Genomic DNA, 22,207 nt, shown 5'->3' on the forward strand with positions numbered 1-22,207 from the left:
AGAGAGAGAGAGAGAGAGAGAGAGAGAGAGAGAGAGAGAGAGAGAATCTCTCAGGGTCACAAAGCTAGGAAATGGTGAGCTTGGACAGGATATGACCTCAAGTGTTCCTGACTCCAAGTCTCACATGCACTATTGCCACTTAGTATGTTTTTTTTGGAAATGTTTTTCCAAAAAATGTTTTTCCTGTTTCTCTGTTAATATTTATTTAAATTTTTCCATCATATTTACACCCCTCAGTTCCTATATCACAATGATCTTTATATACATATCTAAACTACATTTCCCTTGACTATTCTGTTTCTTTTGATCTATTTAGATTCTTCCACAACTACATTCCAGTCTCAGTTCTCATCACACTGAGTTTCATCAAGATGCATAAGATAAATTCTGCCACTGTGGGTTAGGACCTTTAGTTCACTTTGTTATCTATATTTTCTAGAATTAAATATAGAAATCTGAGGCCATGGATTTTATTAATGCCTCCTGACTCTGTTTGATCATGGATTTCTGTTTATATCTGCTTTTCTCCTTTCTATATTTTAGCTATTTTTTTTGTATCTAACTTGGAAAGAGGGTATGAAATGGTAGAGGTTTTTTTTTTTTGTTTTCTATTTAAAACAATTTTGATTAAATTTGCAAAAAGGCAGACCAATATATCCTTACTAGCCCTTGTTAGTTGTTCTGCATCCATGTCCAGGTGTCCATTATCCCTATATTTTAAGCCTTTGTTCAGAAATATAAATCTTTTTCTCTGACACCATCCTCCTGAGCAGATCTTCACTTTCCAAATCTGCCTTTCTTTTTGACACTTTAGCTTTTATCAGCAGCAGTGACACTAAAAAATAATACAGCAAAACACACCTTCAGTGTCCCTATTGTCTTTCTCCCAAGTCATCATAGGCTTTAGTTGTGTTTTCTATAGTCTTCCAGTGTTTTCATTTGTGTTCATACAAATTAGTAAAAGTACATAGAAATACTGGATGACTTCACCCAGTTCAAAAATTCTCAGAGGCTTTCTTTAACATTCTGGATACATACTTCAGCAGGTACCATATTGTTAACATGTCCAGAATTCTTAATCTCAGTGCTCCTCAGCAGGAAGTCACCAAGCACCGCTATTTGTGTCTTTTTCCTTTGACAATTTAAAGGGTACCTTGTAGAACAAGAAACTATTTTTTTTTATCATGGGAACCAAATCCATCTTTCTTTCTTTTTTTGCTTTTTATTTTGGAGGGCAATTGGAATTAAGTAACTTGCCCAAGGTTACAAGGCTAGTTTTTTTGTGTGGGTGTTAAGTGTCTGAGGCTGGAATTGAACTCAGGTCCTCCTGACTCCAGGGCCAGCATTTTACTCACTGGGCCACCTAGCCACCCCCAAATCCATCTTTCTTTGGGAAGTTCATGTACTTTTAACTCTTTCCCCAAAACACATTGGCATGAGAATCTGACCTCACTGGTGGAGATGAATGTTTTATCCTGTATTAGAGGAAGAATAAAATTGGTGGGAACAGAAGAGTACCAGCCTTTTTCAGTTCTCTTTGGGACTCTTCAAGTTTCAAGTTGTCTTTGGGACTTTTTGAGCTCCATGTCACTTTGGGCATTTCTGGCTTCTACCTTTAAGAAGGAAGATGGAAAAGATCAACCACACTTTAGGATGCTGAAGGAAAAGATTGTAAGAAGACATGAGTAGAGCTGGAAGTCTCCATCATATCTCTACCTCCATCTTGCTACTGAAGAGACTTTGGGGGTTTCCCCTTGGCTGAGATCTAAGATCTCTGTCTTGCTAGAGATATCTCATTCCTAAAGGAAGTGTTGCAGTTTCATGATTTGTTGTAGTGGAACTATCTCAAATAATTCAGAGTCAGACCACCTTTAATCCAAGTATAGGCATTTATTGAGATTGACACCTCTCATGAAGTAGGCTAAATTCCAAGAGGAACCCTCAAATTCAGAGAAAGAAAGATAGATTTTTATAGGGTAAAGATGCAATTACATAACAGAAGTTATGAGTAGTAAAAAGGCAATAGGGATTTGTGTAATGCACACAAGCAACTTCCAGGTTTCAATTTAGAGCATAGCAAACTCCATTTATTCAGTAACAGATTAAGGCAAATCATTCAGAGAAAATCAAAATACAGGGTAACTCAGTAATTTCGTAAGTTCTCAATTCAATCACAAAGTACTGAGTTCCAAGTATTCCACCCCTGGGAGTACATTCATTTAATCAATCACAAAATCTTCTCCCTATTCAACTGGAGATTAGTTTCCAATCATAAACAAAGTACATTCATTGGCTAAGTCACAAAGTGTAAAAGTCAAAAGTTTTCTACCCCTGGATCATAACTGAATTACAATACCATCCATTACCACCTTCTCAAAGGGTCAGTGAAGAGCACAAAGGCCATCTACCCCTCTTAGCCACAAGGTTCTGTCATCACATCATTCCATGCCCAAGGAGAGGTCTTTTCTTCATCTTGAGGGGAGGCAAGTTCTCAGCAATCTCTGTTCCTGGGAAGACAAAGCTTAACAAAGCCTAAGATACATAGCCAGTGGCCTCATCAATTCATTCTCCACCTGCAGAACTGTCTCAGGAGCCCAGAAGACATCAACAAGACCCTCCTCCAGGATTTCTATAAACATACAAGAAGAACATCCTCCTTCAGGGCTTCTGAACCAATAGCAAGGTCCCAGCACCTCTGCAAAAACAGCACCATCCTTTACCAGCAGACAAATCTGGAAAAGTAACATCAAAACAGACAGAACAAATACCAACACCACAGTCATGCTTCTTCCCAGTTCAGTCCTCAGTTCTCATTTCTCTGTCTCCAGCAGTAGTAGCAGCCTTCAGATACTGGCTTCCAGAAGTTTTTCTGGCCTCTCTCTGTTTGGGTCTCTATCCATAGCACCAGCTCCTCTCAGTTCAGCCTCCTCTCTTCATGTCAACAAGTGCATCCCACAAGTGAGATTCATAAGCTCTGGGTTTTAACACTTAACCCAAAAACCAATACAAGGGGACCATTACAGTTTGTTAAGGGATTAGGTAATAGGGGTGTAATGGAAATGCAGATTTAAAGATCTTCCCTGCCCCTAGGCTAAAGTGCACCTGGAGTCTGGGGTGGGAGGCTTGTTTTTCAGTAGATACTTCTTGATTGGCCAGTGAGTCAATAAGGTTGTTACATTCTCTGAGCCAGGAGAAGGCTATATAAGCCCTGATGTGTAGCTTTGTTTTGGGACTCACTTTGAGAAGTGTTCTGTGATTTGATCTGAATTCTGGGAAGCCGTTGTTGAGAGTCCCCCGGCTTTGAAAAACCCAGAATGTGGAAACCCAGATGTTGACTGGGTATGGATGTAATGGTTGGACAGTTTGGAAATCTGTCTACTTGATGTTTCTGTCTTGATAATTATGCCTGTATACTTTGAGGTTTGGGGTGCTGACCTTTTCTCCTGAACAAGGTAAACGATATATGTCTGACTGATTAAAGTAAGCTTGTTAACCCATTTTGAGTTGCTTTCCTTTAACAAAGCAGATCCAAGAACCTGTGGTAGCAGCAAACCCTGAGGACGCGCTTGGGGTGCTTGCCGCTACAAGGGGAGGTAATATTAGCTAATAGTGGAACTGTATATGTATGATAATTATATTATAATAAACCTTTCTATGTCACAAGTTCACCTAAAGGACAGTTTTTGCTACTACTGTACAGGTGCCTACTTAGGGAAAGTCCCTTCTATTGTTTTGGGGTCTACATCCTGCTTGGGTATCCTGGTGGCACTGCTTTCTGATTGGCTGAGCATGATGGTCCTGTCTGAGACTAGATGGATGTGGTTGACACCTGCTGCTACCTAGAGTTGGTGACTGGTATCCCATCACAGTCACACACCTGTTTCTAGGAGAAATATGACCTTTCTTCCATACTTCCTATTTTTAAGCCCAAGTCTTAATGGATACTCTGAGATTTATTGATTCCTAAATACTTGTTTTCTTCATGTTACATTCTTTTAAAAGGAGAAGAAGGAACAGAGACTAACCATAAGTATATATAAGCTAGGCATCCATCCACCTAGGTGTAATGAACTGGGGGGGGGGGGGTTGGGACAGACAACAAGGGATACTTTGTATTATTCCTTTCTTTGATAATTTTAATAAAAATACTAGACAATTCTACTATAACTGGCACATATATGTTTATTTGTGATAAATCAAAGTGTACATGTTAACTCCAATACATAGGAGAAGTAACTTTCCAGCCTTACTTAGGGCAGATAAATTCCTTGCCCTGACCCTGGAAAGGACTCACCCTTCTAAAAAAAGTACAGGAAGTTAGAAAGTTTCATTTTTGGTAAACTATGCTATAACTGTGTAAGCTTAATTTTTTTCCTCAGTACCCCTAACAGCAAACTTGGAATAAATTTTTATTGTACTAATTAATGTTTTATCATTTAACAGCCATCAGTGCAATAATTAAATGTGCTTGCTAGAGATAAAAGAATTAGAAATAATTTATCTATCTTAACATCACAAATGTATGTTTCAAAAAAAAACCATGTAGTGTAAATTTCAGTGCATTACCTTTTGATGTTAAATGACAAAACCATTTTTTTTCATGCTTATGAAGGGAAAGATGTCACCTGATGTTTAGGATATAAAGAGTCAAAAATAAATTCTATCAACCTTTAAATAGACATAATTTTTCTTTAACGCCTTTTCCATGTGATTCATGAGTTGAGAGGCCTGTTCACAATCAACTGTGATCTCACTTGAGTTCCTTCCACCATAGCTGTGAATCCCATTTTTACACCCTGAAAACAGAACTAAGAGAAATGGTTGAAAGGAGCAATTCAAAAGCAGTGCAATCGTTTAAAAAAAAAAAAAGATGTCTTGATCTTGTTACAGCAGGATCCTGATCAGATGGATAAATTCTAAACTCTCTGATGTAATTATAGACCCAGATGTCCCCCTTACTCCCACAAAAAAAGGATGTTTCAATTACCAACATTCAAAAAGGACAATTATAGAGTACAAAGAAGCAAACTATATTTTCTTGTCATTGTTTAGTAAAAAGAATATTTTCTCAAAGAACAATCACCTAATTTTTGTGTATTTCTATGATATATAGCTTCTTGCACATATGCACAGATAATGTTGAGATCTTCTCTCTAAGGTTGCTGCTTTTTTTTTCTCTTTTGCTTTTTAACATTTTTTTCTTAGACAATAACTAATCCTGAGGCTTAATTCTTGTTTGAATGATGTTTGTAAATGATGTGTGTATCAGACAGTTACCCCTATTCTATGGAAGCAACCTCTAAACACTGTATAAGTGCTAATAAACTAATTCAGTTTATTATTGTCTTCTGAAGTAAAAACTGTAGGTAGGGAAGGGGAAATAGAAATGATCTGAATCAGATCACTGGAACAAGTAAACAGGGAATTTTAAGATTAGGTTATCTAGAGATGTAGGTCACACATCACTTGGAAAGGAAGATGGTGAATAAGACAAGGTGATACTAAAAATAAGTATTTTTGTCAGTCAACTGCTTAAGAAGAGACCAAGACACCAAGAAGTCCTGGTTTTATTCCAAGTTTCGTGGCTAATGATTATCTCTGAAAAATGAGCAGAAAACAACTGAGATTTGGAGACTAGCATCCTGAGAGTATTTACAATTTTGAAATAACTATTGACAATAGTTGGGGAAGGAAAGAAAATGTTATATAAAGCAGAGCCCATGGTATGATTTTTTTAGCCTATTCATAGTAAAGGCTGAACAGAGAATAAAAGAGCCTTGCTATATAATTTTGGAGACTGGATTTGATCGATATGGAGATGGAAAACATTATAATTCTTTCATTTTTTGCCCCCTCTTCCCTCTTCTTGATTCTTGCTCTCTTCACTTTGGCATGTATATTAAATCATGAACATTCTGGCTATGTATCAATTACAGAGTGTCCCAAGGACCTGAAAGTGTGTCCTTGTTTACTTGTATTTGTGTGCACAGAAGCCCAAACCAGAGCTAAAAATCCTCTAGGAACAAAAAGGGAATTGTGGTATTTTCTGATAACTGTGGTCAAAGGATGATAAATTATTGCGTTTGTTTAGTCTAACGATTTATGATTCTATTTCTGATTACATTGACAATTTTTATCCTTATAATTATGAAAGTCACATCATAATACACTTAGGAATCTCTTATGTGATAGTAGCTAAATGTTATCCCCTTGTTCTGCTTTGTTGATATGAAAAAAGTACAAACATTTTTAAAGAAGTGATTTTATATTGTTAACCATCAAAGCTTTTTTATGTGGTATAATGATTGTACCTTTAGAAGCACATTTTGCTTGGAATGTAAATATACTGCAAAGTGGATCAGATGTAAGCCTTAGTAACTTGATGTGCTCTTAGTTAAAAATGGCTGCTCTCCTAGACACCTGCTCCCTAGGACATGGTTTATGCTGTAATTTGATTTTTAAACTTAAAAAAAAAAATACCCCTACAGAAATTCAGCATGAATTTCTTTGAGGAAGTGGACATTATGACAAAGTGTCTCGAAGTGTTTTTATTTTTTAAGTTTTAGGAAAGCAGGTAGGCAGAGCACAAATGATGAAACCATTTTGGAACCACTTGAGAGAGGAGCAATGATTATTATTTTTAATACTAGAGGTTCATTAAACCACAACTATAGCTGTTCACCTTTCTAGGTGTTTCCTTGTGTCTAATAAAATATTGCAGCAATCTTCCAAGGAATTATTTGAATAACACTTGTATTTTAATTTTCATTTGTATTCCTTTGATAGTTATTAGACTTTCTTCTCAGTCTCTTCACCAAGGACCCACTTGTCAAGGAGAACAGTTGGGGGCAGAAAAGAAACAGCAGACTGGATAACACCTAGCACCAAAGGCAAATATGTTAGGCATGACTGCTGTTTTAGCAGTCAGCAATATAAAGACAGATCATCAAAGTCTGTTTCTGTACTGTGCTAGTATCACATATGGAACTACGATTCCCATAATTCTCTACAAATGGGAGAATCCACAGACCTGGGAAACAAGTATTTACAAATATTCAACCTTCTCTGGTTTACTGAAAGTATACCATTTAAAGAAACTCTTAATTAATGTGCTAAGGAGCTAGAGGTAAATGGACTAGTTTGCATAAGATTTAGAAACATAGTCCCTAAGAGGTGCTTAATCTCTCTCTACTAGCCTCTTAGCTAATAAGACTACAATTACCTGAACCGTTTTCAAGGGTCTCTTAGACTTAGTCCTTCCTGGCAAACATAAACTACAAATCCCATGAGCCAAAGCAGCTCATAAAGCCCCTAGACTTCTTCCAGTAGTCTGAAATCCAGATTAAGGCAACCTGATCAATGCCTGAAAAAAACCCACTGGATTTCCCGCCCTGGGCTGCTTCTCTATTAACTTCCTATACCTTTAAAACCATTAGTCTGAGTTGGCTAAGGAAAAAAGGAAAATCGGAGTGGGAGTGGTTGGGGGTGGGTGGGTGTAGAAATCACCTGTTCTAAGAAGAGCATGCTCACTGAAGAGGGAGGGAGTGGAGGAGGTGGAGGAGAAAGGGAGGGAGGGGACGGAATCAGCCTGGCACAGCTCAGATCTGTTTCTTCTCTAGCTTGGGAAGCAGGAGCTGCAGCAGCCTGGAGGGATCTCTAGCAAACGTTGTTTGATACCGGCCAACATGGAGGAAGCAATAGCGGTAGTTACCTGCGAACAGGACTAATCCACTGGCTTCCGCTCCAGCCATCCAGCTGTGTACTAGAAGAAGGGAGAGAAGCCTGATCCTTCACCCGTGGAGTCACATCTGTCCGTCTACACGCCCGACAGCAGGAATAGGGGGTTATTTTCCCCATCTGGCTGCCTGCATCTAGGCTAAGAGGCACAAGAGGGTGGGGAGCTCGCCTCTGTGGACCCTCCCTGAGCCATGGGCAACGAAGCGAGCTTGGAAGGGGAAGGTCTCCCTGAAGGGCTGACAGCTGCTGCGGCGGCGGCGGCAGCAGCCGGAGGAGGGGACGGCGGGGCGGGGAGCACCTTACACACCATGATCCCGGCCGGCATGGAGGCGGATCTGAGCCAGCTGAGCGAGGAGGAGAGGAGACAGATCGCTGCTGTCATGTCAAGGGCGCAGGGGCTGCCCAAAGGAAACGTCCCCCCCGCCGCAGCGGAACCACCTTCTATGCAAAGGCATGCACAGCATTATATGTATACATATATGTCTATGCATACGTGTTACCGCTCCATAGGCACATATGTGTGAGCACGTATGTGTGAGTAGAGTGGTGCATAGATGTAACCTCCCTTTATTTTATTCTCACTAATGGGGTGGGGATACAGTGATCATGCCATCTGGATGGGTGAGGGAAAAAAAAAAAAGGATTTGTAGTAGAGTTTCGCCGAAATAGCTAAGCATTACATTATTATGGGGTTTTAGTGTGGTTTTAAGTTGTAATTCTGATCTTTCAGATTCTTCTTATCTGGTAACATCCAGAGACGTTTCTAATATATTAATCTGGAAGTATTCCATTAAAACAACACGGGATGTGTTGTGAGCTAGAGTAGTATTTTTGCCTGTATCTTAGCTTTGGGAATGTCAGAAATTTTTTTCCCATTATACATAACAGTTAATGGCATCTTTAATAATACCTTCCGTTCTTCTGTGGTTGTTTCTTTTTCTTTTTCACTCTTAAAGGAAATCAAGGGGTATAGCTCGGCTATAACTATTTTATGAGAATAATGAAGCATCCTGTAGCATATACCAGTCAGTAGGTTAGTATTTTTCTGACATGTCTATTAGTATAATTTTAAATCTTACTAGTCTACCCCTTGTATATGCCAATGTATGACTTTATTTCATAAAAGTACATGTTGTAACTTTTATTAAATTGGAAATAATTTATATACATTTTGTAACATGCAGTATATATTTACGAAAAGGTTACAAACTCCTTAGTTACCTTCCTTAGATAAAGTAAGAGTTAAATGATTAATAGTAACTCCTCACTTTCTTCCTTCCTACCGCCAATAAATTATAATTTTTTTCTTAGTAACAGTAAGAAGTGTGCACAATCATGGACAGAATGCTTGACCAACCCTCATTATTGTAAACAGGCTCACCACCTCTGGAAAAAGAAAAAGGACCACTTCCCTATCCATGGTCCTGAAATGAATCTTCCTCTTATCACAATCTGAGGGAAAACATTGGTGCTCCCCCCCCCCCCCCCGGGAAGGTGACTAAATTTGAAGGAAAAAAAAAAAAGAGACCAGGGCATAAGTTATCATTTATTTATCTGAAATAAATAATATTTTAGTTTGCTTGTGATAATATGGTTTTATTGAAAGGATAATTGAAATAGGGGATTAATATATATGCATACATACATACACAATACATACATATACATACATATGTGTGTTTAGGAGAAATGTTGAAAATATTTCATGAAAATTTTATTATTTTAATATTGAACACTTCCTTTCAAAATCTATTGAGACGATTCTTTTTGATTAAAAACCTTAATATACCAAGAAAACTACTATTCCCATTAAACTTGTTACTCCTCTAACTTTGTAAAATATGTGATTTCAACAGTATTTCAGAATATTAGGAGACTGTTTTTGAAAATCATTCTAGTTTTTTTCTGTGTCACTTATATTTATTGAATATTTGAATTATTAGAAATTATGAATGAGGATTCAATATTATTTCTTAGACTAATATTAAATGTTACAACTTCTTAGGAACATAGAACTGGAAAGGAGATTCTTAATAATTTACATCCAGTTCTGTGATTTCACAGATGAGGGAACTGAGACCCATCTGTCTTTCAAAATTAATTGGTAATACTCGCTGTGATTTTTATTTTTTCTTCTAACTTCTGTTCATGGGAAAGCTTAAAGAACAGAATGTTAGTCTATGAATCTATATGTAACAGATATAATGTTTTTTTGCTTTAGCCACAGCCACATAATTATTGCTTGTACAACAATTCCTATGACCAGTATGCTTTTCAGTACTAAGATATTAGTGTCAGATAGAATCCACAGAGAAGAAATATATAAGCTTTCTGATAAATACATTACATTTCCATTTTTCAAAGATATAGGCCTCTGTAAATGGTTTTGATTTGTTTCTCTTTTTTTAGGAGGCTATTAGCATAATTAGAGCACACAGTTACCCTCAGTAATGACAAAAGAAAGGAAACAGATACACAGGTACATGTAACCTGTGTGCACAAATTCACACATATTCACACCTCTGGGTTACAGATTGACTGTCCTAAAATGCCCACAATATATTAGAAAAAGCAGCTAATGTAACAATGTCACAACATCTTCATATATTAAAAATGTTTGATAATATCAGCCTCAAGGATTAGTTTTGTGGAGGTAAATTATAATGATAACATCTATAAAAATATATTGAGAAAGTTAAGGCATTATATTATTATTAAGTGACATTAGTCAGATAACAATCAGATGTGATTATGTTTCATTTTTTGGACTTAATACTTTAAACATTTTGTTTGCTTCAGTTTTTTGTTGTTGTAGTGGTTTGTTTTATAGTATCCATATATTTTACCTTATGTGAAAAGCACATACTCATTGGCTTATGAAGAAGCAGCATGGTATCATGGAGTGAGGTCTGGAGTTAGATTGAAGAGACTTAGTTTCTATTACTGACTGCTATTAACTAGCTATTGAGAACTTTGGGAAAAATAATTTATTCTTTCTGGACTTCAGTTCCCTCAATTTGGTGATCTCTAAAGATCACCTTTGGTTCTCCAATTTTATGTACCTCAGCACTCTAAGTAAAGCTGGGAATCTGTAAATGGTATTGGATGTTTCTGATGGTTTTTTTTATATCTCTCTAGCTTAAGACAGCTGCCATTAGGTCAGCTGTTTAATATGCCAATTCAAAAGATATGCACATTCATTAAAATTATTATGGGATATTTTCCCCCTATAGCTACCTGTCAGGAGAAATAATTTAAATTTCATGATAAAAGGGCATTGAAATCAAAAGAAGGGCCAAGCATGGGGAGTTAGATAGCATGGTAGAAGATTAGAGGTGACAAAGGAAGTGCTCTTGGTTATTTTGATCACTTGTATACACATGAAAAAGAAAACAATTTTGTTATTTTTCTTAACATTGTCTTCAACTACAGATGGGTCAGTTCCAAAGCACTTTGCTGAGAGTCATTTCTAATTAGTAGGATATTGTGTTAGAAATCTGAGGTTTTCACTGATACTATTCTCCTTTGATATTCTGTTGAGCATTTCTCTCAACCTCTCTTAGGCAATGGCTGCAATTAACTTGGTTTCTCCTAGAGTGAGATAATGTCCATGTTTTAAGAGGAATATAGGATGTACTTATTTTTAGTTTAGCAAGTTTAAAGTAGAACTATGGGATTGAAATTTTTTGGAGTGTGGAAGGCAAGGCAATTGGGGTTAAGTGACTTGCCCAAGGTCACACAGCTAGTTAAGTGTCAAGTATCTGAGGTTGGATTTGAACTCAGGCCCTCCTGACTTCAGTGCAGGTGCTCTATTCATTGTGCCACTTAATTGCCCTGGGATTGAAATTTTGATCACAGCAGTTGGGGAAAGGTTGTAACACAGTAGATCATTTATAATTCAATAAGCTGTCTTTTTACCTGTTATTTAACTGCATAGGTGCTACATTAAGAGATTATTAACCACCAAACTATGATTGGCTGGGATGTACATTTTAAAGATTTTTTCTGGTCATGTAATTATATCTCCATTTAATTTCCCCTTATTTTACACTCTAGTAATATCACCTTTGACATCTATTAGGTATTAATCTCCCTCTTTCTTTTGCTCTCTATCTATAATTATAACAATTAATAGTAAATACTTCCAACAATGAGGTCAATATAGTAGTGTATATATTTTCTAACAATGAAGAGTCTTACAGTTCATATAATTAGTGTTTCTTTTTAATCAATGAAGCTATAATTGCTGGTGAAAGTAACTTTCTGTAACAATGCTAGCTATTGTTGCAAGCAGGTCAGAATTTCAGCATGGCTTTTTGTATACTTTCTAGGCAACTCATATGAGTTGGGTGTTATAAAATAATCTAACCATAAGAAAGTAAAGTTTCCTTTGTTGAAACTTCATTATAAAACTCTTTTCTATCAGCATATGATTCTCTATAATGGTGGTTTGTCAGGGATTCTGTTCAAGGAATTTTATTTACTGAATTACTAAAATAATTTTTATTAAATTGGTATCAACTATAATGCAATCCCAGGGTATGGGTCCTGAGAATGTCATGAAAGCTCCAAAATATTCTGAATGAATGCCTTTTATCTGTGTTTTTTTCCCCTCAGAGCAGAGCAGCCAGAAATGTTATCTACATTAACACAGAGAAATTGCTATTTGAAAATACCTTAGAGTTGAGAATTTCAATTCAGTAATTGTATAATAATTTGCTCTAGGAAATTACTTTCCTTGCCAAATACTCCAAAAAGGTCAGTCTTACCCATAGCTTATGCTCTGAACTGAATATGATTTGTATTATTATAACAACTAACAATATTTTTAAACAGTGACCAGTGTAAAATTTGAACATTTAAGTTTTGAAATACTAAAGCAGTTTAATGATCTGTTAGTTTTCCTCTTAATTGTTTTCAACAATTTCTATAAAATTCTTTCAACTTTTTCTTGTTTAGTTAAAATGAATTAGGATAATATCACTGAAATACTTAGCAGGCATTTTAAGTCCTAAGGAAAGAGATAGAGATGCACTTGATAACAAGGCGACATTAAGTTGAAGTTAAGTTGAAGAAGGTGGCTTAGTATGTGTTGAAGTGAATGATTTACCTATCATAAAGTCAATTATTAAGGTAAATTAAAAACCCCATTTTCCCCCTAAAAACTTTAGAACCTCTTTGACTTATTTTATGTTCATAAGTTATGAGATATCCTCCCTCCATTCGAAACTTATGAGTTGTATATCTTTTTAAAAATATATCCCATTTGAGATTGTACTCTGATTTATTGAAATCTCTATAGAATGAAAAATAATAAAAATAATAGTTCATAATTATATAACATTTTACATCTTACAACAAAAGATGTTATTCCCATTTAAGAAGTAAGAAAACTGAGACTCAAAAATGCTAAGTGATTTTCTGTTTTATATTTGTAGGAAGTAATGAAACCAAAATTGAATGTGGGACTTTAAACTTGTAAGTTTAATTCCCTTTCCATTGTATAAAGAGAAACAGGTAAAGAATTAATGTTCAAATGATGTTAAGATGAAAAAAAAAAGCTTGCTAGAAATTTAAAACTGGACGACCTTGGAATTTTCATAATTTGAAAGTAAGATAAAAGTTTAGATTTTCTTTTCAACATTTTAAATAAGGACTATTGAAACATACTATTTTTAAACCTGCTTCTTTCAATGTGATTATCAGTACTGGTAACTTCCTTTCAGTGTTTTATTTAACAATTTTGTGTGTATTAACTGGCATTTATTTTATTTATTTTTAGCATCAGTTAATTAAATATGTACAATTCAATTTTTATCTTCCCTTATTCTTTGTCAATGAAAAAGAGAATAAAACCCTTTTCAGCTGATATTCATAGTCATATAAAACAAATTTCCCTTCCTCTTAGAAGTAAGTTTGTAAGTTGTATTTCTATGTATATTAGACTTTTCAGTTGTACCCAACCTTCTACATAGTTAAGTAATTTCTTGGCAAGATGAATTTGAGCTGACTACTAAAATACTAAATTTAAAGCTCACAGATTTATCCCTCAACAAGTAAATCTTCAACTTTGGTATTCACAGAACTTGAGGGCTTTTTGGTTGTAAGTTTTGGCTGTCAGTAAACTATATTTGTGTGAATATAGCACTGACCTGAGAGTAAAAGGATGTGGGTGCTAACCTTGGCAATGCCAATGCCAATAATAATCTTAATACACTGAAACAAATCACTTTTCTCTGAATTTCACTGTCTTCTTCATTAACATGAGATAGTTAGACCAGGTGATGTCTGAGGTCCATTCTAGCCCTAATATTCTTTGATTCTAAATTGCTTTGGTTCATTTTTCATGAGTCTTTCTTAATCAGAGAGAACAGTTATTCACTGAAATTAAAAGGCTACTCATTTACAAAGTGCATATTTGCAATCTAATTGATTCTATGAGAATGAATGTTTTTCAGTACAGCATGTTCTAGTATCATCTCCATCAGTATAATGTCCATTATTAAAAAAAAAGAAGTTAATGTCACGGATCCCTGTAGAAACCAAATGTATTGGGGAAAAAAGACCAGCCATTTGAATATAATTATAGATGTTTGAAAATGCATCATGTCATCAAAACAGTCAAGTAAAATCCATCTTTTATATCTTTCTGTACCCTGGAAAGAAATGTTATAAATAACTGGGAAAGAAGAAGTAGAAGGTAGTTAACTAGGAAATTGTTTATTATCCTTTAGTACCAGCAAGCAACAAGTATAAACCATATTGTAAACATTTAGGAAAATGATCATTGTGGAAGTTTTTGACTGAGCAATTCATAAAGTCTTTTCTAGGAGTAGACTGCTTAAACTCATTCTTCAGTATTAGCTAGACTCCAGGAGACATCTCTGAGGTTTTTTCATTCTCATGACTTATATATGAGCAACTTTTTAGAAATCCTTCTCAATTTATGCCATTGTCATGGGTAAAATTAGTATTTCTAGGAAAGCTTAATTCTGAAGAGCTTGTATAGGAACTCTAACTGTTATCTGGAGCTAATTTCAGTACAAAATGGACTTCTCCCCTCCACCCCCCAGAATTTCAAATCCTTAAGTTTTGATAGATATATCTTGCGGGAATACTGTGTAAGAGCAACAGAGAATCATGCATATGTTCGTGCACACATGTACATGTGTACAAGAATTTAGTATACATATGTAGCCTCCATTTTATTTTTACTCAAGATATTAGACCTCATAATACCATGTATGGGAATTACCATCCCTCCTTTTCTCTGCAGCTAATTGGGAAATGGCCATAGGCCTTGTAGACACTTAACTACCTCTTTTCTGCATTTCATAGGAATCCTAGGATTTTTCAGTTGGAAGGGACGTTAGAGAACATCTAGTCCAATGACCTCATTTTGTAGATGAGGAAACCTCAAAGTAAGGGCATGACTTAAAAGTATTTGATAACCTGGTCATTGATATGCAGCAAATTAGAGGAAGAATAGTGTCAGCTACAAAGCAAATTTTAAATATAATCTGAATTTATCTAGTTATTTAAATTTACTTATTAGATTGTTTCTATGTTGTAAATATAGTCAACCCAATTTTAGGAATGTCTACTCCATCAATATACTTAACATTAGAATTGCTTATATTGCTTAGAATCCCCTAAGAATATAAGCTTGCTCAGAATAGGGAATTTTTCTATGTTTACTCATGCAAATTTACAGTGTTTACAAATACATTCTTTGTATTTGTATGCCCAGTGACTAGCACAATACCTATCACATAGTAGGTGAGCAATCAATGTGTATTGATTATTTGATTGGTAAATCCCATTGTTTCATTTCCCTTTCTTCTTTACTGTACCAGGAAACCAGAGTTTGATATCAGTCATCATCCAAAGCAACCAGGGAAACCTCCAGATCCTGGGCGTCCTGGACAACCCACCCTCAGTAAAAGTAGAACAACAGACACTTTGAGAACTGAGCAGAAATCCCCTGGAAGGAGCCCTTCTACTACTAGCCTGAGAGAATCAAAATCTCGAACAGATTTTAAAGAAGAACAAAAGTCAAGCATCATGCCTAGTTTTCTCACAGATTCCAACCCATTAAGTGCTGTCTCATCTGTTGTAAATAAATTTAACCCTTTTGATTTGATATCAGATTCTGATGTATCCCAGGAAGAAGCCACTAGGAAACAAAAAGTTGCTCAGAAGGAACAGGGGAAACCTGAAGGTATCTCAAAGCCCACATCTCAACAGCAGTCCCCTAAACCAGTTACAAAGGCACAAGGCCCTCCCAAAGTTGCATCTCAGCAAGCTGGTACTACCAAATCAATACCTCCTCAACAACCTGGAAAAATTAAACCTCAGTCTCTTGGGACAGGAAAGCCAACTCAAGCTTTAGGGCCTACAGAAGAAGAAGCTTCACGATCAGAACAGGCAAAACCACCACTTCAACAACGAGGTCCAACCAAATCTCAGCCTGACCCTGTAAAATCAGATCCTGCTAAATCAGTATCACAAGGCCCATCCAAAATACTTTCCCAGCAACCAGGGCCTACAAAATCACCTGCCCAACAGCTAGACCCCACAAAACCACCTGTTCAGCAGCCAGGCCCCACAAAACCACCCACTCAGCAGGCTGGGCCAACAAAACCTCCCACTCAGCAGCCTGGGCCAACAAAACCTCCCACTCAGCAGCCTGGGCCAACAAAACCTCCCACTCAACAACCTGGGCCAACAAAACCTCCCACTCAGCAGCCAGGGCCCACAAAACCACCCACTCAGCAGACTGGGGCTTCAAAGACCCTCATCCAGCAGCCAGGGACCACAAAACCATCTACCCAGCAGCCTGGGCCTCCAAAGATGCCCACCCAGCAGCCAGGGACCATGAAACCACCTACCCAACAGTTAGGGCCCACAAAACCCCCCTCTCAACACCCAGGACCAACAAAACCCCTTGGTCAGCAAACTACAAAACCATCAAGCCAACAGACAGAGCCTGGAAAACCTTTGCAACCACAACCAACTTCATCTCCATCTGCAACATTGACATCAGCACAGGGCCCCCCAAAAACCTTTTGTCCTCTTTGCACTACCACGGAACTTCTGCTACACACTCCGGAAAAGGCCAACTATAATACTTGCACTCAGTGTCAAACAACTGTCTGTAGCCTGTGTGGGTTCAGTCCCCCACATATAACAGAGGTCAGTACATTTATTGTAGTCTCTCTTTCTAGAGTTAGTGAATCTAGATAACATTGCCTTTATCATGAAATGGTATTGTCATGGTTTTAATGTCATGTCACTCTTTATCAAACACAGGATATAAAGATGGAAAGGGCATTAGATAACATCTAGCTGAAACCCTTTCCTTTTTACATGAGGAAAATGAAACCCTTAAAAGTTAAGTGACTTACTTCAGGCTGTATATACAGGTGTTATATAGCAAGTTGTGATTTAAATAGAGATCATGTCTAAAAATCGTTACTCTCTCTTCTACTCCACTCGGCTGAGCATATCTTTTTTTTTAACGTGACATTTGTCATGAAACAATACATAGTTCTTAGGCACATTAATGTGAACTGTTCTCAGCATTATTGGTATCAATTCTGACATTTTTTTCCTGAGGTGCTCTATGATTTTCAGACAGTTTGACTGTTAGTTTTGTATCACCAATCACAAAGTTTGTTGAATGCTGTGCCTACTGTGTATCTAGCACCATGCTGAGTGTTATGTCTCTTTTTGTCTAAAAGTAAAATTATGTTGTTTTAGTAGATGGTACATCCTTACTAGAGGAGAACATATTACATAGCAAAATCATGAGGCCAACCATGATGACATAGCAATTTGTGAAGGTGGCAGTAGTGATGGTACCCTAATTAAATAAAAGAGGGATGCTACAGACTTGAAAATCTAGATGAAAATCTAGGGATCTGAGGTCAAGATGGTGGACAGGACCCAGTTTATTTTCTACAGTGAATGGAATATCCCTGAAGGAAGGCAATGACATTGCCTAGTCAGGCTGGAGAACAGCTGGTAAAGGGTCAGACAGTGCATTTTTGGGCCTTGGAAACCAAGTTAGGGACAGACAGTGGAGTGGATCAGCCTGAACACAATGAGTACATTCCAATTTAAAGCCTCCTACAGTTTAAATATCCCCTGGAGAGAAGGCTTGTGCACGATGGTCATAATGAATAAAAATCAGTATTATTGTTATTAATGATAAATCTTATTTCCATTTGTGATCATAATTGTTTTATTTAGTAATGATAATGTATTTTCAGAAGGTGTCCCCTTAATATATTAGAGTATCATATTATAATGTAGCTTCCTACTGTCTAGGTTGTTGTGTCTTAATACTAATTGTTAGTAATAAAATGGTATTTATATAATGCTTCAATGTTCATGAAATACAGTACTTTCCCCAAAACATATAGTGAGTTAAATATTACATGTTTTTATACTCATTTTACAGTTATGAAAATGGAGGCTTAGAAAAATTAAGAGCGTTGCTCATGTTCACAGTTAAATTGTGCTAGAACCAGGTTTCCTATTACCTAAGTCACTGATTTGTTGTTGTTTTTTTCTGTCATGCATCTACTCTAGCCAAAAGTAATTATTCAATCAATACACTTTGGAACTAGGGACCTATCATGTATTGGTCACAAGATAAAGATAAATGAGACATTCCTGACCAATCATGTTGATTCCTAATTTCTAGTAGAGTTTTTTCATTGCTATTTCACATTGTTATTCACAGTTATTTCATTGGCACTCCTATTGCTAAGGCACTACTGCCTTTAATAAGTGATACTACTGACCGTGTAGAAACCTGCCCCTCCTTAAATCAAAATGGGAAAGAGGAAAAAAATAGAATTCACAAAATATGAATTTTTTGCCACTTTGCCACATCACTCAGAAAAAAAGAATATTTCAACTTGATATTACATTCATGCCCAGAATTCATAAGACATGCCTTTTCTTCTCAAAAAGATATGTATTCAGATGGCAATATAAAGTAGAATGGGAAGTAGGAAGCTGATTTAAGGATTTTTGCACTGAAGAATGACATAGGTCTAGTTATGCTTTAGGAAGATTAATCAGGTTGTAATATTTCAGATGGATTAGAGGAAAGAAAAATTGGAATTTGGATGACTGGTGAGAAAGCCATTTTATTAGTGCCTACTAGAAGCTGTTAGGTCCTACACACAGTTATTTGGTGGTAGGGAATCTGGTTTAAATCTTAGGACTAGCTGTGTGACTATCTTCAATCTTTTTTGTAAAAGAAGGCACAGGACTTCCATCAAGTCCTAAATCATATGATCTTAAGATGATACTGATAGGAATGTAAAAGATAGGACTGATGTGAGATATCTTGTTAGTAGATGTGTTACGATTTGATGACTGATTAGATATGGGGGTTAAGGGACAAGTTAAGAATGACTTTCAACTCTGGGTGGAGAAGTGACAAGTTTGTTAAGCAAATGACTATTTCTTACTTCAAATAATTTATATTCTCATTGATGTGGGTACTTTATCCAGTGCTACTCAACTACAATCCACCTACATTTTATTTTAGGAAGCCTTTACCAATGTTTTTCAATACCTCTTTCATCAGCCCAATATACTTTAGGTCTTCATCTTGGTAACTTCATATCCCATACATATCTGTTGAGCAAATGGTTCATCAGTCATCTTCTGATCTTACCACAAGATTGTTCCACTTAATATTATGGTCATTCATCCCATTTATGTGGCTTCCTCCATGTAAATCACCATTGGACAAAATGCTCACTATCTTTACCTACAGTGACGTCTTGATGACCGCTAATTTTGATTCTTTAGAGATTGTGCGTAGGCTAAAATTCATGTTCTCATAGTTTCACCAAAAGAATATTGGTTTTGAAAATGTGGATTTTTTTTTCAGGGAGAAGCATGTATTTTTCAAAGGACTGCCTAATTCCCCAAATGTAATTCAACTTGTTCTCTTTCCCTTCTTGGATTCTGGGCCCATATTATGGTACTTTTTTGCAGTCACTGTCTGAAATATATGTATTAATGTTCTACCTCACTGCATAATGCATATTGATCCTGAATATCATAGTATGAATAATAGGTACCTTTTCATTCTCTTGTTTTTCCTGGTTGCTTAGCCTGAACTTTTTTAGTGCTTGGGAATCTCATTCAGAAGTCTTTGTAATATCTTAGAACTTGCTGCAGTGAGCATAATGTTATTTGTAAACAGCATCTGAAGAACTTAATCATATATAGGGAATTTCTCTACCATTTGGACTCTGCTGTTCCTTTTCCACCTTTGGTGAGATATCTCTCCCTGTTTTATGTTTTACTTCATCTTAATTGGACCATTAAGGAAAGTTATCTTTGCTATGTCTCTCAAGAAATCCTATGTAATCTTAAAAGATGCATAGGAGACACATTTGAGAAGAGCCTTTAAAGCTCCATTTTTTTCTCTAAGAAGTCAGATGTGTTTTTATATTTAATAAACAATAAATACTGGGGGATATTTTAGTCTCTGAACTAGTAAATAAGTTATATAACTGTAAAACCATAGTCTGCTGTAGAAGATTATTTGAAAAAGACCTCATTTTTCATCAAGTATGTGCTTGCTACACATGTAGATTTTACTCATAAAGATTTTTGTAGAGGTGGAAGAATTAGTATTTTGGCAAGTTGTTACTGGCATCTTCTGAATTAACTTTTTGTTCTTTTGATTGTAGTACTGTTTGAATTTTTCTAATAATATATGGTATTTGCCTCTTTCACATATCTTGAGAGGCATTTTTTCTATGCATTTATTAAGAAGCTATTATTTACCAGACACTGTGCTAGGCAGTGGGTATACCAAAAATAAAAGTGCCGGACCTCAAGAACCTTACATTCTATCAAGGGAAGCAACATCTACACAGAAGAGTAAGTATAAATTAGACACAAAATAGATGTAAGATATTTGGGAGAGGGGAGGACTGAAGGGAAGGCCATAATTTGAATAGATTTTATGTAGGAAGGCCACAGTTTGGATAGATTTTGTGTAGGAAGTGCCACCTTGAACTTTAAATGACATTAAGGATTCTGTGAGGCAGAGGGAGAGAGGGCTGTGTACTGAAGTGCAGCCTGTGCAAAGAGATGGAGAAGGAAGATGAAATGTCACATGTGGTGAATAACCAAGTAACCAATCTAGTGAAAACATAAAGGACATGAAGGAGGTTAAGGTGAAACAAGCGTGGAAGATAGGATAAAGCCAAATTGGGAAGGACTTTCAAGGTTAAAAGGAAGAAAGCTTTTTAAAACTTTTTTTTTTTCTTAGAAGCAAGAGAGAGCCACTAAGCTTTTTTGAGCAGGAAGTTGGCATGTTTAAGACTTGCTTTTGGAATATCAACATGGCAGCTATGTGGAAGATTGATTAGAAAGAGTAGACACTGGAATCAGAGAGACCATTAAGAAGGCTATTACAATTTTCTAGGTGAAAAGTTATGAGGACCTGTTGTAGAGTAGTGTCTGTGTGAGTAGAGAGAAGGGGATGGAGTGAGATATTGTGGAAGCAGAATTTACAACAGTTAGCAACTGACTAAGGAGTGTGGTAGAGTGAAAGTTAGGCATGAATTTAAGGTTTTCAACCTGCATGATTGGAAGGATAGTGATGCTTTTAATATAAATATGGAAATGAGGAAAAAGGGAAGGAAGTCTGGAGAAATGATTAGTGAGTCCAGTTCTTTACCTGTTATTTGTGAGATGTTTATGGGATAGCTGGTTAATATTTCCCATTAGCAGTTAACCTTGTGGGACCAGAGTTCAGAAAATAGATTGAAAATGAATATGTAGATCTGGGAGTCATTTACATTGTTGAGCCAATGGAGAGGGATAGCACCAATAGAGATAATACAAAGAAAAATAGAGGACCCAGGACAGTGTACTGGGGTACAGCCACACATAGAAAGTGACACATGGGAGGTTATGCAGCACTGAACACTGAAAATGGCCAGCCATGTAAGGCTGAATATGTCACTAAAGGAAACCAGGAGAGAGTGGTCTCACCAAAACCCAGATTGGATACTCTCTAAAAGGCTTGGCCAGAAGCCTAAAGTGTCATAAAATTATCTAGTAGGATGAAACCTGAGGGGAAAAAAAACAAAACTATTGTATTTGCATTGTGGGTTGTGTTAGAACAGTTTCTATTGAGTGATGGATGGAGTCAGATGCCATTTTGGAAGATGTTGAGAAGTAAATGCCATGTAAGGAAGTTTAAAGTGCAAGTGGGAAAACAATTATTGCAGAGGTAGTATGGTGTAGTCATTAAAAAACTGGTCTCAGACTCAGAAAAACCTGAGTTCAAATCCAGCCTCTGGCAGTGTGATACTAGGCAATACATCTCCCCTCTCAGTGGCTTCCAGTTCATTTTCAAAGCCTCTAAGTTACAGAGGCTGACAGTTAATGAAGCAGACCTGCATTAGTGGAGAGAATT

The 22,207-nt window shown here is 36.5% G+C and overlaps 1 protein-coding gene across 1 annotated transcript in view; it reads left to right on the forward strand.

The window, feature by feature from the left end:
- The first annotated feature begins 7,514 nt into the window (after positions 1-7,514).
- LOC138175872 (protein piccolo-like) overlaps positions 7,515-22,207 on the forward strand; it is a 591,842-nt gene continuing 577,149 nt past the window's right edge. Inside the window, exons 1-2 of the mRNA XM_069106506.1 lie at positions 7,515-8,188; positions 15,594-16,932. Of these exons, the coding sequence (XP_068962607.1) occupies positions 7,929-8,188; positions 15,594-16,932 (1,599 nt within the window). The 5' untranslated portion in view covers positions 7,515-7,928. The remainder of the gene's footprint in view (positions 8,189-15,593; positions 16,933-22,207) is intronic.

The sequence above is a fragment of the Petaurus breviceps genome, unplaced genomic scaffold, assembly GCF_028583685.1.
Source record: "Petaurus breviceps papuanus isolate PSGF00001 unplaced genomic scaffold, PetGlider_PUasm1.0 79, whole genome shotgun sequence".
Taxonomy (NCBI): Eukaryota; Metazoa; Chordata; class Mammalia; order Diprotodontia; family Petauridae; genus Petaurus; species Petaurus breviceps.